Genomic DNA, 15,961 nt, shown 5'->3' with positions numbered 1-15,961 from the left:
CCCACAAAATCCGATTATGATAGTCCGTATGATAGTCGGACAAAGTTCGTAAATTAATTAACCGCTATTTGTATCAACGGATTCCTCTTATCCAGGGTGAATAAAGTAAAATTGGTAAAAATAAACAACCTCTGAACCGGTGTTAATTATGATATACCTGATATCATTTCACCAATTCACGTATCCACATACCCACATTATTTACCAAAGCTTATAAAACCAATTCAACATCCTTTTAACTTTAGATCCTACTTTTATATAAATATAATCACTCATACCTTATCAACCCTCTAACCACCAAAATGTTCACCCAAAAAATAATCTCCTTATTCGCAGATATCTTCTCGATAACAAGTTGGGTAGACATTCTGCTTTTGCTTACCCCTTACCTATCTTTGAACTAACTCTCTAACGAATCGAAACGTTTCCAGACTGGAGACAAATTCAACAAACTATCATAGCTAATTACACATTATTATTTTACATTTTATTTAACATACGGATACGCCAGTTATACAGATTTATATTGTACACATTTTGAAAAAATATATAAGTGAATTTTATAAAGGAAGAAATTAATCTCCTCAAAGTAAGCAGAAAGTCTAAACATAATTATTATTACAGATATTTTACGTAACTTTATATTGACACACCCGCTCTTTAAATTTATTTAAATAACTCACACGAAATTAACGTTCGTAACGTAGGAACATGCGTCTAACACAAAATTATATTTTTTACCGCTTGCGTTTGTGTAGCTTTAAATAGAAAGATTTATCGGGAATTTATAGAGAATAGCAGGAAATAACATTGATCCAAGCCATTGAAGATAATATTGAAATCCTCGATTTAAATACCAGACAAGATATTTATATGTTACGTGTTTTAACTAAATAATCATGAAAACAGAAACATTAAATTCACGTTTGTCACGCCCATACTCTAAATTTAAAGCGGGTAAGATTACGAAACGCAGCTTCTTAAACAATGTTATATATCATCTCCTAAAAGAGCTTGCTTCTTCAAGTTTAAGTTATATTGGCGTTGTAGCTTTTTCAGTGAGGCCCTTATGTTAGGAAAGATTGAATGTCATATTAAATATACGACCTGTACCTTGTCTCCTGGGTTGGCGTTGCCGTCGGTGAGTGTTCCCGCCGTGCCGTCTTCGGCGTCGCAGTTGGCGGCGCACCCGCGCCACACCAATCCGCCTTCGCGTGTGCTCCCTACAACAAAACCACACATTGTAATTCTATTGTCATCTTAACCTTTTATTTTATTTATTACCTTTAGGCTAATCAGAAAAGCAAAAGAAGGCGGTGATTAATAAATAAGTAACAATATAAAGGAAGCATAAGAATTTATTTATTTATTGATAAATATTTAATTAGAAAATTATTTATAAATTAAGAAAAAGGCCTTTACTAATTATCCAGATATATGTACAAATGTTACATTTTGGTATTTAGATATCATAGCGTGAAAACATGAGAAGGTCTTAGCCGAGCTGTGGGATATTTAATAGGCTGTTTACTTCACTTTACAAATTCAAAAAAGATTTTTTTATTAAAATTAAACTTTTATTGCGCACAATTATACTATAATTTGGAGTTTTATTGTCCATATATGTTTCATTAATGGAAAACCGATCTTTTTAACTAACTTCTAAAAATAAGAAAGCTTATATTTTAGACTCGTAAATAATACATATTAGTATATTACCTAAGTGTACAGTCTGTACTAACTATCTATATAAAAGTCTACCAAAACATCGAAACCAAAATAAAACCTCTCTAGCTTGTAAAATAAAACTTTTTAATGAACGCAGTTTAAAATTTAATACATGCACTGCTGTAATTACTACAATTTCTTGTTAAATGTATCGTATAATTCAGTATCGAATTTATACCACTTACACGTTACAAAAGTTTTTAGAATTTTTTACCCCAAAATAAGTTGATGTACTGTGACAAGTACAATCGTTTCGATGTTTATAAATTCTTTGATAATAGCTTCGCGAGATGAGAACGTACGAATTACAAAACGTCTGCCAACTATCGAAGACCTCCCAGAGGTGTTTCGTTCGATAATTTTAAAACAATAATTAATTATGTTCGCACTTGTCCGTGACACACCGAAAATAAGATACAAAATCAGAGACTTCGCAGTAGTGTTAATTCAAGCTATAAAATCATAATTAAACTCATATTAAATCATTTTTTTTGTATTAGTGGCAACATTGTAACGTTAATTTTATGATAACATTAAGTACTATTCTATTTACTGAAATAACCGCAATCCATTTTTTTTTTCAAGATTTCCTATTTCCCCGTTACATAATATAAAAAGTTATAGCATAAAGAATCTAAAGAGGTAACCGTACATAAAATAATATTTACTAAATTATTATTTTTTTCCACGAAATTTCAATACTCGTCTTTTTTTTTAAAAAAACCTATGGATTTGTATTAAACCTTGAGCCAAACAATGATGTATGTGAAATAACAGCAGGTACGTCGAACATAAAAGCTAAAAATTCAATTTATAAAATGATTCTAGATTGAAATAAACTTTATAATTTAAACAGAATTCATCGTATCACTAATTATAATGAAGCTCAAACATTTCCTTAGTTTCTCTAAATACTCATATTCTCATTCTACAAAAGAGGTAACTTTAGATGATCTAATTATTATATTTGTATGTATTGTAGCTAAATGAAAAAAATGTTGTAGTTTTACTTTTTTACTACCTCGCAGTTAGCATATTTTGTGCAATTGTGGAAATTTTCATTCAATATATAATGTGTAGTTTATATTATTGCTATTTTATTTTTTACATTTATATATAGAAAGGGAGAAATATTCAATTATTTATGTGTTCAATTACTTTTGGTAATATTACTTGCAAATATTTGCATTATTCATGAAATAAGACCCAGAAAAAAAAATGAATATTTCCGTTAAAAAGTTAAAAGTAGCTCCATTGACTAAAAAAAATCGATCGAGTTGAATGTTATGTATAAATAATAAACCATAAAAAGTAAGATCAAGAGATTAAGAAAAAAAACTAACAAACTGTGCATAGGATGAAATCAAATAGCCATTCATATTTAAATATATCCTTAGAGTATCTTCACAAAATCGATATTCGGAATTAAATGAAACGAATGAAAAAAGCACATTGCGCCAATGATAAAGCTACCACGATTGCATAACATCATTGAAGGCTGATCGTTATTGAAATCACTTATAATTTCGAGACTAGATCGTACGGCTTCGTGATCGAGCTCCTCATAAATGCACTACTATGTAGTACAGGTGACTATGACAACGTAGATTAATTACTTTAAATATTGTGCAGCAACCCATTGTCCTCACAGAGTAAGAACGCCTGCATTAATTATTTTTAAATATTGTATATTAAAACCAAAATGGCCCAGTGTTAACCTAACCCATGCATCTTAACCGATGATTGCAGGTTCAAACCCAGGTATGCACCGCTGAATACTCATGTGCTTAATTTGTGTAAATTCATCTCGAGCTCAGCGGCGAAGGAAAACATCGTGAGGAAACCTGCATGTGTATAATTTCATATATATTCTGCCAGATGTGTATTCCACCGCATTCGAACAGCGTGGTGGAATATGTTCCAAAGCTTCTTCTCAAAGGCGAGGAGGCTCAGCAGTGGGAAATTGTTGTTGTTGAATATTGAAACTACTATAATAAAGCTGAAGGGTATAGTTGTTTATTTAGACGATACTCTCTCCGATACCAGATATATTAATTCTATTTAGATTATTTAATAAGGAGAATAATATCAGCTACGAACCACAAGGGCGTAGCAGTAAGGTTTACCGCGACTGAAACCGCGCTAAGATATATTGTAAAAAGTTGTAATAGTTTGGTCGGTACTATGAAATGTGGCCTTGCAACTTGTTTGTATGCGCATTCCTCAGATATATACGAAGAACGAATTAAATTAGGTTTCTATAATTATTTTTTTCAAGATCTTATTTACAAACAGCTTTGTTGGCGTGGCTAAGCAGGTCACCTTTACATGTCAAAGTTATTTAAATTGTAGTAGATGTGGCCAATTAATACCAATTAATTTGTTATTTGGAAAAAATCTTACGTATAAATAGTTTTTTTTTTATTTGGATACTTATTATTTTAGCCGCAGTAATTGTATTAATACGGAAGATTTTTTTAAAGTCTTGCATAAGAATACGATATTTTTTATTCGACGATAATATTTTTGTTAGTTAATATTATGATTAAAATATATAAGTCAAGAGTGGGACTTTTTTAGACTGTAATATTCTTTTTCTAATTTCTATCAGTACCGTATCAAGTTTGATTAAATCATAAACTCAAAGGACTCAACCCTAAACGTTACGTTAAGGACACCTTATATGCTATGGTTTTATTATTACTTTGGTTACATGGCTGACTCTCTCTTCAAACCTGAAGACTGGCACAAATATCTATTGAAATAAAACTAGTTTTAACGGATTTAAATCGCGTATATTAATTGTTTTTTTTTTATATCATCCCGACGTTTCGAGCACTTAACAGCGTTCGTGGTCACGGGTAGACTGACAAATATCTATTGCCCAGTAAAATTTGAGCTTTATCAATGGTTTATATTTCCTAAAATTACTTTCGTTTTTTGACTAAAGAAACCTTTTTTTTGGTATTAAATAATGATAATTTGTTAAATCAATTTGTTTAATAAAAAAAATAACACATCTAAAACTTCGACACAAATTTATGTTTATTATAGTGTTTGCGTATGTAATGTGGAGCAAGATTGCTCAAGCAAATATTTCGATTTGACTAAATGTGTTAAATTTGCAAAATAAATAGCGGTCAAAGAGAATTGATATCAGCTACATTTGTTTCCACACCGGTCAAGTTTCAATTTGATGACACATCTGTAGCCACTAAGTCACTCAACACGCCGGACGCGACGTAATCAAAACATACGTACGTACATACATAGTCTACTACGTGTACATCACGTATACCACTCTATATAATTAGAACGATTTCAAGAAATTTATATTAATTATACGTCAGCGTTTTTATGTATTAGATTTCAATTGTTTTTTTTCGTAAGTTTTATTTCGCAAGTCCTAAGGATAACTAGGCATAAACCCTCCTTTCGTTTGAATGGAGAGGGACTGAAATGGATTCTATCATACCATTCCAATTCAGTAATACATATCTTATAGTTTATAGAATAATATATATTAATAAAAATAATAATTAAACCATAATGAACGATTATGCTGCGATTAAAAGTAAATACTGCTAGTCATTTTATAGAATACAAAGAAGCCCCTAACCCTCTACCTACGATTAGGTGCCTATATATATGTATAGTAACACAGATCCATTGATCCATCGTTCCGACACTGAGTGAATGAAGGGCAAATCAATAAACATACTTTCGTGTTTCTAATATGAGTAGAGATATCACTCTCACAAACAACTCTATATATTTTGTCATTTACATTGCAAATGTTAACGAAAACATAAATCTGGATAACGCACTTGCCCTACTTATGATATTAGTGGGCACTTAGCCGATGGTATTAATATATTTCAAGCTAACCATTGCGTAAAATTCATTCATGCAAATAAACCTATAATACGATATTGCTTTCAAAATAATTCAGTAAACATCGTGTATGTAAAGTAACATTGGGAATGAAGTTATAAGTATTGATTCGTACTTTAAGCTTTCATTAAACTATTGTAAATGTTAACAATATATTGTAACGTTTCGTATCTTCATCTGCAGTATCGGTTTTGCTAAATGACGCAACACGACCGTCACGTGCCGGTTACCGGAATAATACCCTCTACGTACGACCTACGAAAAGTTTATATAATAAATCACACAATCGTTAACTGAGGAATGTATCACTTGACTCAGACTGAATAAATACTAGATATAACATCATCGCTGTTCTAATTGTTATAATTTTTTTGATAAATTGTTAAGGGTTTTTATGTGTCGTCAACGATTTTGGTAAATAAAAATGTGGGTATTACAACATTTTTATCTTCTTATTATTCTAAATTAAAAAATGTTTCCGGTTGATTAATGTGTTTTAGTAAAATATAAAACACTTTTTATTTAAACCGCCCTCGACTTTGCAAAAAAATAAACAAAAAAAAATTACACAGACATTACCTCATTACTTTCGAGGTACCGACGTAAGAGCCACATTTTTTAAACAGACACTATACATTTACTTAATTAAATATTGATTACTATTATAACCAATTTTACTAATAATATAAATAATCAATCTACTTATAATTTGACAAAATACCTGTGTTACATAAAATAAAATAAAAACAGATTAAAAATTTCTTCAATGGAAGAAATGATAGAAGGTGTATAATTAATGATCGTAATGGAAAACTTATCTCAGTCGCTAACTTTATAAAATATGAACTCACACAAATTAAAGCCAAAAAATTAACTCTTTAGTATGTATTATTAAAATTGCCATTTCAAATATTTATTTATATAAATAAATGTACCTTTTACAGAAAATACCATACCTCACCATACTCTTTATTAAGATTGTTAATTTATTATTTTTACCATTAGTATGAGAAAAACAGATCAATGGAAACGTTTGCTTTTTCTTCAAAATTTAATTCATTATTTCAGTATAAACCATAATGAGTTTTTTTATTTATATACCTAAAATAATATCCTGTACAGATTAATAATCATAAAAAATAACTATTTTGATAAATAGGTGCTTTTCAATATCATCAATAATATTTTAGAAACTATTTTAATAGGTATACAAAATGTAGATGACATTTGAACAGTTTCGCGTAGGTTTTGTCTCTCTCATATAATATTAGAAAAAATGAAGATAAAAATTTATAACAATATACTTTATGATGTACGTAAAGAAAGTTGAGTAAATTCTTCCGTTGAGTAAAGTCTGACTTAGCTATCAAAATACTTCTAGAATCTAGATGAATTAAAAAATGTGTCATATTCATATCACCGAACAGTGTATGTACTTCTTAACTTCTTTTTTTAGTATATAAAATGTTTCGTATCATTTTAATTCTTTGATTGTAATGAGAGAAATTATTCCATTATTTTATTTTTAATTCTATTTTTAGGCAAGGAATAGAATAAATAAGAATAAGAAATTTTAATTCGTAAATACTATATGCGCAAATGTGAAGTAGATTATTTTAGTAGACAGGAACGAAAAATAAACCTTCATTTGGGAAGACCAAAACAGGAGTAATAGCGCCATTGTGTAATTTGTCCGCGTTTTCTGCATGCGCCTGCGCACGGACTGAGCTACGCAGCAATGACGCTAGTGTGTCGCGCATCGCATCGCACATACGGTCACGCTGCGACCCCTCCACAGCGCCGGCGCCACAACCAAGAACACAACCTCTAAACGAGCCAAAACTCTTCAACACTTAAAAAATTTGACTCCGATCAAATCTGCCCAACCACAAGCCACACTTCACAACCACCGTTTAATATAAGGTACTATTAGCACTTCACGATATATTTCATCTAATATTTATTTAATATTGCTTATAACAAATTGAGCACAATGATTTTTGAGCAGGTAATTTCATAAAATCTTCTAAAATCTTAAATGAAACACCAACAAAAGCATAATATTAAAATAATTTCTTAAAATATAATATTTAATTTAGTTAACTAAAAGGCACTTTTATTTGACTCGTGTTATATTTGAAAATACGAAAAATGTCTGGGACGATCAGTGGCTCAGGGCGGACTGGCTATTCCGAGCGCGAGCCAACACGTGGGCGGGAAGCCGCCCGCCTCCCGCCGATCAATGGATGAGATTCGACACCTGACCCCTAAAATCTACAATGTAAAATCTACTTACCAACCAACATATAGACGATTTATAAGGAATAATTACTGAAAACTTTCGACACTGGAATTAATGATAAAAATACAAATTTATCTGCACACTACCTACATCGTTTGATCATTTATATTAATTTTCAAGTATCTATTTACATAAAATATATATAACATGATAATGTTTTAATTTAATGAAACATTTTAATCTTTATAGCACTTAACAATATAATTAAAATTGTAATTAGATTTCATTAAACGACAATGTCTTTAAATTTGTATTTTGTTATTCAAATTATTACATAAATATTCATCATTACAGTCTAATAGGCTTTATGCCTTTACATGAGAGTAGGGTTTATCATCCAAAACAGTAATTTTTGATCAAGTAAATTTGTATGTACATATTTATATAATATTTGTCCCAATATTTTAATTAAATACTACCTAGAATATTAGTTTCTAATTAATACATACAAAATAAAGCACATTCGAATTAATTAACATATCAAAAGTTTTTATGTCATGTTATATCTTAGTCGTACATAATTATATATAAGTAGTATTAGGGTTTTTTTAGACAACACTTACAATTGATAAGAACGTTCTTGGCACTCGTTTCATTTAATGCACATACGACGTCACAACGTCAGAACATTTCGCATCATAAGATATAAAAAAATTCAATGTTATTACGATTATATAAGAAATCACATCCGTATCTTAAATTTGTAAATTGTACGAAATTTTGGTTGGAATGATAATAAATATATCAACAAAGATCAGATATGGCTAAAATCCAAATATATTAATATATGATACAATAAATTGTAAAGTAAGAGTCGTTAAGGCAAAACTTTTCATATGAAAGTGTAATCAATTGTTTGTTATTGTTATTGTTTGTACGTACATACGTATGTACATATATCATACACGCATACGTACGTATGAATATTTCTTATACTTTGCTACGTATCTCGACTGAAAATGATGTAATTTATTCCTCACTACTAATATCCGACGCGTGATTGTATAATTTGAAAGTAATTGCTTTTCATTACATTCGGTTATATAATTTATTTTGTCAACTATATCAGTGCTTACTCTATATTCTAGCGATCGAATCTAGTGTGTTCCCTAGCCAAATCGATTCACATGAGAAATAAAAACACCCGATAAAAGATTGTGCAACTAGATAAACCAAAATTTTATTTTTTTAATAAATAAATAAATAAATTTATCATTTTCCCCATTAATTTTGAGTGAGATTTTACAACTTCCTTTGCAATTCATTTTTAATGACGTAACAATTTCAATAACTGAACAGCAGCATTCCTCTCCTACTCTTACTCTATCTCGATCGAATAATTGAAGAATGTGACAATAGCTATAATTTTCATACTGTGAACCTGATGATTTTATAATGACGTTCAAAATTCAATTCTAATATTGTAAATTTGATAATTGATGCCATGCAATTGCTTTGTGTAAGATGCAGATGTTTAATGTGTGAATTACCTACGGCGCGTTTTCTAACATAACCTAATTAAATAAAGTAATACTATCACGATATGTAAATAAAATATTAATTCAAACCCTTATAATTACAAAACCATCTCAATACTTTAAAGTATTGTGGGTCTATCATTATTAGGTAGGAATTTAAGAAAATATATTAAATCAAATTGATTGGCAAGAAGTTGTGGCTTCGCTAATGTTGTCTTATATAAATGTCCTAACTTATATTTTGAATGATACGCACGAGATAGAATTGTTTGTGATGTCACCTCTTCACAAAATGACGCCAATCAGTATATGACGATGTGAACATTGCTCTCTCAAAAATAATAATTAGGCTTGGTGTCAATGATCTACTGTTAAAAAGTTAAAACACTAAATGTGTAAAATATAGGACTCCAAATGATCACCTAAGAACAACTCTGCAGGATTTAGGGTTAAGTGGTAAAGAAACTTATTTTATACAAAATTATGCTGTAGAAGTACTACAGCATAATTTTGTATAGCATTCTGGTCTGGGGTAATACAGCCGATATCAATATGATTTTTGTTGCATAAGAGGGATTTGCGTGACACATAAATATTCGACAAGAAACAAATTTAAAGAATATTTCAAAAGTTATGACTTGTTAGAAACGTAGATATAAATAAAATGGCCTACTTTGTTTCTTTTCCGGTTCTTCTCAATCAGAGGTGTTTCTTTCCGAACTAGTAGTACATTTTTTTAATCACCACGCAAGTACAATACATATTCTATATTCTATTTAAAAGCTAATAATTAGAATGGACCTTTAAAATAAAATTAATTAAGATGAGATTGATATGGTCTGAAAGCTCTTGTCAATCTCAATGGCCTGACGGCTACGCAAAATTTCTTTTTGTAAAAGGTTTGAAACAAAAACGTTTGAAATTTTAAAAATAACGCAACTTATTTTGCATTTATTTTAAAACGTAATTAAATTTGAGAATGCTATTAAAACACAATTGAAGAATGTTTAGATCAACAACTAGATGATTTGGCAACATAGCAATAAATATACAATATCTGCAACTTGTTATTTAAAGCTATTGTGCAATATTAAAACTTGATTCAGCCACAGGAATACCTTATAATTACAAAAATACTTAATAGTGTACATAATAGCTATATTGAGAATTGCAATATTATCTCAAAAAAGACTTTAATGACTTTAATTATATGCTTCATACGTACATTTATTATAAGTACTTCAGAATAAATATCAGAAACAATCGTATTGTATTTTACAAAATCAAATGCGAAAAGAAATTCGGTGATAAAACGCTTGCAATTTCATCGAAAAAAATATTGAATATTGAAATAACTTTATTTTAAATTTGACAAAGATACCTAGAATGGGAAACCTAATGGTTAGTGGTCACCACCGCCCATTGTCATTGGCACTGTAAGAAACATCAACCATCCTTTACAACGTCAATGCGCTACCAACCTTGAGAAATAAAATGTTATGTCCGCCTGTAGTTACCCTGACTCACTTACTTGACCGAAACACAACAGAAATGGTATACGCATATATAATAAGATACCGGAAAATATAATCAATTTACCATACTCAAAATTTAAAAAGATTATTATGACTAAATTAATAAATAAATCATACTATTCATTAAAAGAGTACTTTCTAGAAAGAAACGCCTGGAGTTAGGCTCGGGTTCCATCATAGGACACTAATTACTGTTAATTGCACATTTACTACAGCATTATAAATCTTATTTATACAGAGCAACTATGCGAGTTTCTTGCCGTTTCTTCTCGCTAGAAGCGGCTTTCCGAAACGGTGGTAGTATTTAATTGTTGACGATTCAAAAACGCTTCATTGTGAATTTTACTTCAATAAAATTGATTTGATTTGATTTGATTTGAAACAAATTATTGTTGTTTTCCGGTAGAAGCCCAAACACCAAGTAGCCTTTAACTTATACATAAAGTTTTTCATTCAATTGAAATAAGAAAGTAACAAAAATTGTAATGCCAAGTATAACAACTAAAATTTAATCCTGAATATTGGTAGCAGAACTGTAATCAAATTTATTATTTTAATAGAGATATGAAGAAAACTTAGTTACAGATAACGTTTCTCGAGTAGAGGCGAACGACCCTTTTGTGACGTAGCGAATAAAACTAGTAGACTTATCGTCGCCAGAAAATGTCCTTTGTGCCCTTGAAATGACTTTAGATCCAAGTTCTTAAACTGGTTAAAGTATAAGACGTTTAACTGATCCTAGAAGATAGCAGAGTAAATAGAGCTTTGCTTGGGATCGCGGATACATAACCAAGCGAGATTACTGCTTTTTATAAATGCTAAACTTATGCTTTTATCTTGCACTCGGCTTAAAGAAAATACAGTTAGTAAACTTAAATGTGTAGGAAGTAGTTTTAAGCCATGAACACAATTTTTAAATAACAACTAATGATATCTCTACAAAAACCTTTTTAAAGCCCAGATTTGAACTTATTCATAAAACTATTTTACTAACTTAATTTACATAGAAATCTACTTTAAACGCGTACTTTTAATTACTATTAATTTTATTTTTATTAAATATACTATTCATGTCAATACAAATTTATTTTATATGTAATATAATAAAATATAATTCTCCTTTTATTTATATGTGCGACTAAATGAACGTGTATTTTAAAAATAACTTAAACTATGACCAACTAACTCCCTCCATTTTGCTGTCTACACGTGACATAGTCTAAAAATAGAGACATTTTTTTCTAAACTTACATATAACGTAGCTAATAGATGTTTTTTTCGAATACGTACTACTCGTATATTGCAATTATTAAAACTAATATAAAAAGATCTTCTCTCTTGTAAAACTTGGAGCTTATTCCACTCCAATTTCAACGGGATACATATCGCTCGCCCGAGATAAATCATTATCATAAACGCGATTTAAGAGTATGAGAATTTAATGTTACGTCAGGTTTTAACTCGTAATCAGAAGATATTACATTAACTAACCCCAGGCTCCCAAAAACCAATACATATAAGATATATTGATTTTTATTATATTAATTATTTTTATGACACATTTAATATTCAATGAACATTTAATGCTACCACAAGTGAAGCTGAAGCACTATAAACAATCTGTTCATACTCTGCAATTACAAAACAGATATGCTTTAAAATGAAGCTGCAGACAGTATCACGATAGTATATTGTAGGTATAATTAGAAGCGACCATCGTTTATTCTGAGATTGCTACGTCACAGGACCTCATATAACACAGCTCTTAAACGCCCGCTGAATTCCTAAATGCTTGATTCAAAGTAAATTATTCATTTAAAACCTTACCATTATTTTAAATTAAGACGTGTTCACTAATTAACAATTAGATACGAAACATAAAATTTTGTATCAACACTATTCAAGCATATTATAATTGTCTACTTCCGTTATATTAACAAATATAATTGATGACGTCACAATCATCCTAACTAAAAAATCAATATACATTTGTAATCACCAGTGCTATATAATTTATTTATTTGTAATGCAATAAACATTTCCAGTTGAAGATAACAACTACATCGAAATTTATGCTAAATTTTTAAAGTCAATGTAACAAGCTCTGACATTTTCAATTTTGTATATACGTAGAATAATAGATAAGTCAGAGAGAACATTTTCAAAGTCAGTCAAAGGAGCGGGATTCGCTACGGACCAATCAATATGTTTCACGCATGCGTCAAAACGAGTTTAAGACATTTTTGCGATATGAAAAGCGTAGGCGGCTTGAATTTATATTTCAATCACATTGATAAATTAAATTAATGAGACATATTGGTATTCACTCATTGCTCTAATAGGTGAGCCGTATCATCTATCATTTTAAAAAGTATATTTGTCAAAATGTCAGTAATACGCTATGACTCATTTAGAAATTATCCAAGACGAAAACTATAAATAACTCCGTAATATTAAGTGCTTACTCCCATACATTTTTGTATACATGGATTATTAATTAACAGATATTTTATTTTAATTGTATTAAATAGATACTCTATGAAAACAATGCATTGTGTAGACTTTCATTTTTATTTATTACTAGTAGTCGCCCACGGCTTCGCTTGCGTTCTAGTGCTCCTTTCTTGGAGTTTAAGTTTGCTTCATACCAAGTTCGGTTCGGTTTGGTCGGGGAAGACCGACAGACAGACAGAGATACTTTCACATTCATAATATTAATAAAGATTATATCAGGATACGTGACATAATTACAGGAAATGTAATGAGTATTTCGATATAGCTGATATATCTAATCTAATCAAGCCATTTCTAAATACATAATTTGTCTTTATCCACCGACATTTTCCTCTTCACATGAATCGTTACCAATGCGAAGTTTTTCAAATAACCCTGATGTCGTTACTAATATGATCTCAACTTATTTCATCTTATAAACTATTCAGTAGAAAATATTACGTAATGTTTTAATATTATGATTATTTTTTAAATATACGGACGTCCTCAGTTGTATTGCAAATTAAATCGTTCTTTTAATAAGTTTTAATTAATTGCGGTATTTCTATTGAATTCTCAGTATCATTCGCATTGAAAAATATAAAATACAATGTGTATAGCTTTAGCTGTTCTGTTCGCATATTCATATATTTTAGTCCAATTAGTTGTTCTCAGTACCTAAAGAGAATAAGAAGTTTAAAAGTTAGCAAAGTGTGGCACCCCGACCTACGATAAATAATTATTAAAAGTGAATAAAAAATAATACATAAAATTAAATAATAATTAAAGTACCTACAGGTAAAATTGTGATTTGTAGCAGGGTTCATTTTGTAGCTTTATCGATATTTTTATAAGACTTGAATTTTTTACTGTGACAAATATACCAATTCGCAAAAAGTAATCACATTTTTTTTTTGTCCGAATTTCATTATCTTTGTTAGGTAAATAATTAACGTAAGTATAAGTACAAAAATATGCTATGCTAAAAAAACTCTGTAATAGTGTTAATAATGCAATTACTTATATCGTTTCAAAATATGTATATGTTTTATTATCAAATGTATCGTATATATTACACGATATGACTATTAATTTCTTGCTCTCTTTACATTTTTATTTTTCATTCAAATTGAATAGTCATCATTATTTTTTACTTTTGGTAGATAATTTTTATACATGAAGCTTAATTTTATTAATTTATAGAAGTGCACTACGTGTGTCTCTGTACCGTGAACTATGCTTTTAAAATACCTTAATTAAAATAGACGGTAGCTATTTGGCGCCTATTTTATTTGTAGCATGTCAGTCATTCGACGCATTCTATCGTTGCGTTTGATCTAGAGTACGTCTACGTCAAATATGCTCCGTAGAAATAAGTAATATATTACAGGAAAATTTTACTATAAATCATCTTAATTATCTAAATAGTTTAACTCCTTTTTGTTAACGTTTGAAGCCGAGATAGCCTCATAGCAAAACGTCAATCTTCACCGAACATTGAGGATTGAAGTCCGTGCAAGGTCACTGATTTTTTATGGTATTTTGTGCATATAATTTATTGAAATCCACTCACATGTGCATCTGAAAGATAAATGAGGACCTTTGCATGTTTTTACTTTATCGTTTCAATGTGTATTTTAGAAATACATTATTTTAAACAACATTATTTTTCCCCGAATTGCCGCTTGTACTTACTACCTACTGTACTTACCTACCTACCTATGAGTCATACTGATAGAGATAAGAAAACTTTGTATCGAATGCGTGGAAAATTAGAAATATTTCTATTTAAGTACGTTTAGTGCCTGTAATTTTCAACAATTTGCCGATTTCAGGTAGTTAGTTTTCTATGTATTTTAAATTAATATTAAATAATAACCGTAAAAAAAAATCGAATAACTCTTAACTAGGATTTCTGGCATTTTCAGAATATTTTACCTCAAAATAATTCGTAGATTCGTTGTAATAAAGTGTGATTTCAATTAAAAGTTAATATAAAACTCTAAATACCTATGTTTGGTAAATTTTTAATAAAGTCCCCATCTACACGCCCCGACATGGACTTACAAAATATCTACTATCAACATTAAATTAAATTACCCTCTATTTGAACACATGAGCGATGGATTTTCCGAATTCTCACCCTACAGTAGTTGCTGACGGAAACCCTAGATTAAATAGATACTATCACTCTCTATAGAACTTACCCATGACCGTAGTAAGAGCGTGGAATGATGCAATACGGTTACAATCATACAATTTAAAAATCGGAACGCACACATTGTTAAAACTCTGATTAGGCCAACGACATTTTAAATGATGCCTCAACCCCTTAATTTATGATCGATCTGATTCCATCTCGACATATGTACTTGCTCGTTTGCTGTATATAGAAGTACTTAAATAATTTGCGATTTGCAAATCGAAATTTAAATAGGCTGTTAAAATGTAGTCCCAAAAATATTTACGAATAATGTTTAATAGGCTATTATTCAAAAGCTTATTACATGTCGGAGAATAACATTTAATGT

The 15,961-nt window shown here is 29.8% G+C and overlaps 1 protein-coding gene across 2 annotated transcripts in view; it reads right to left on the bottom strand.

The window, feature by feature from the left end:
- The window catches only part of LOC124539660 (b(0,+)-type amino acid transporter 1-like), a 30,935-nt gene that overhangs the window by 11,893 nt on the left and 3,081 nt on the right, over positions 1-15,961 (bottom strand). Inside the window, exons 1-2 of one of the 2 annotated variants that reach the window (XM_047116969.1) lie at positions 7,265-7,791; positions 1,114-1,223 (exon numbers count right to left, since the gene is read on the bottom strand). In XM_047116969.1, coding sequence (XP_046972925.1) covers positions 1,114-1,223; positions 7,265-7,394 — 240 coding nt within the window. In that variant the 5' untranslated portion in view covers positions 7,395-7,791. Of the gene's footprint in view, positions 1-1,113; positions 1,224-7,264; positions 7,792-15,961 lie in introns of those variants that run through there. The other variant, XM_047116979.1, reaches the window with a different exon arrangement.

This window comes from Vanessa cardui, chromosome 2 (assembly GCF_905220365.1).
Source record: "Vanessa cardui chromosome 2, ilVanCard2.1, whole genome shotgun sequence".
Classification (NCBI taxonomy): domain Eukaryota; kingdom Metazoa; phylum Arthropoda; class Insecta; order Lepidoptera; family Nymphalidae; genus Vanessa; species Vanessa cardui.
This window is presented reverse-complemented; position numbering and strand designations above follow the sequence as displayed.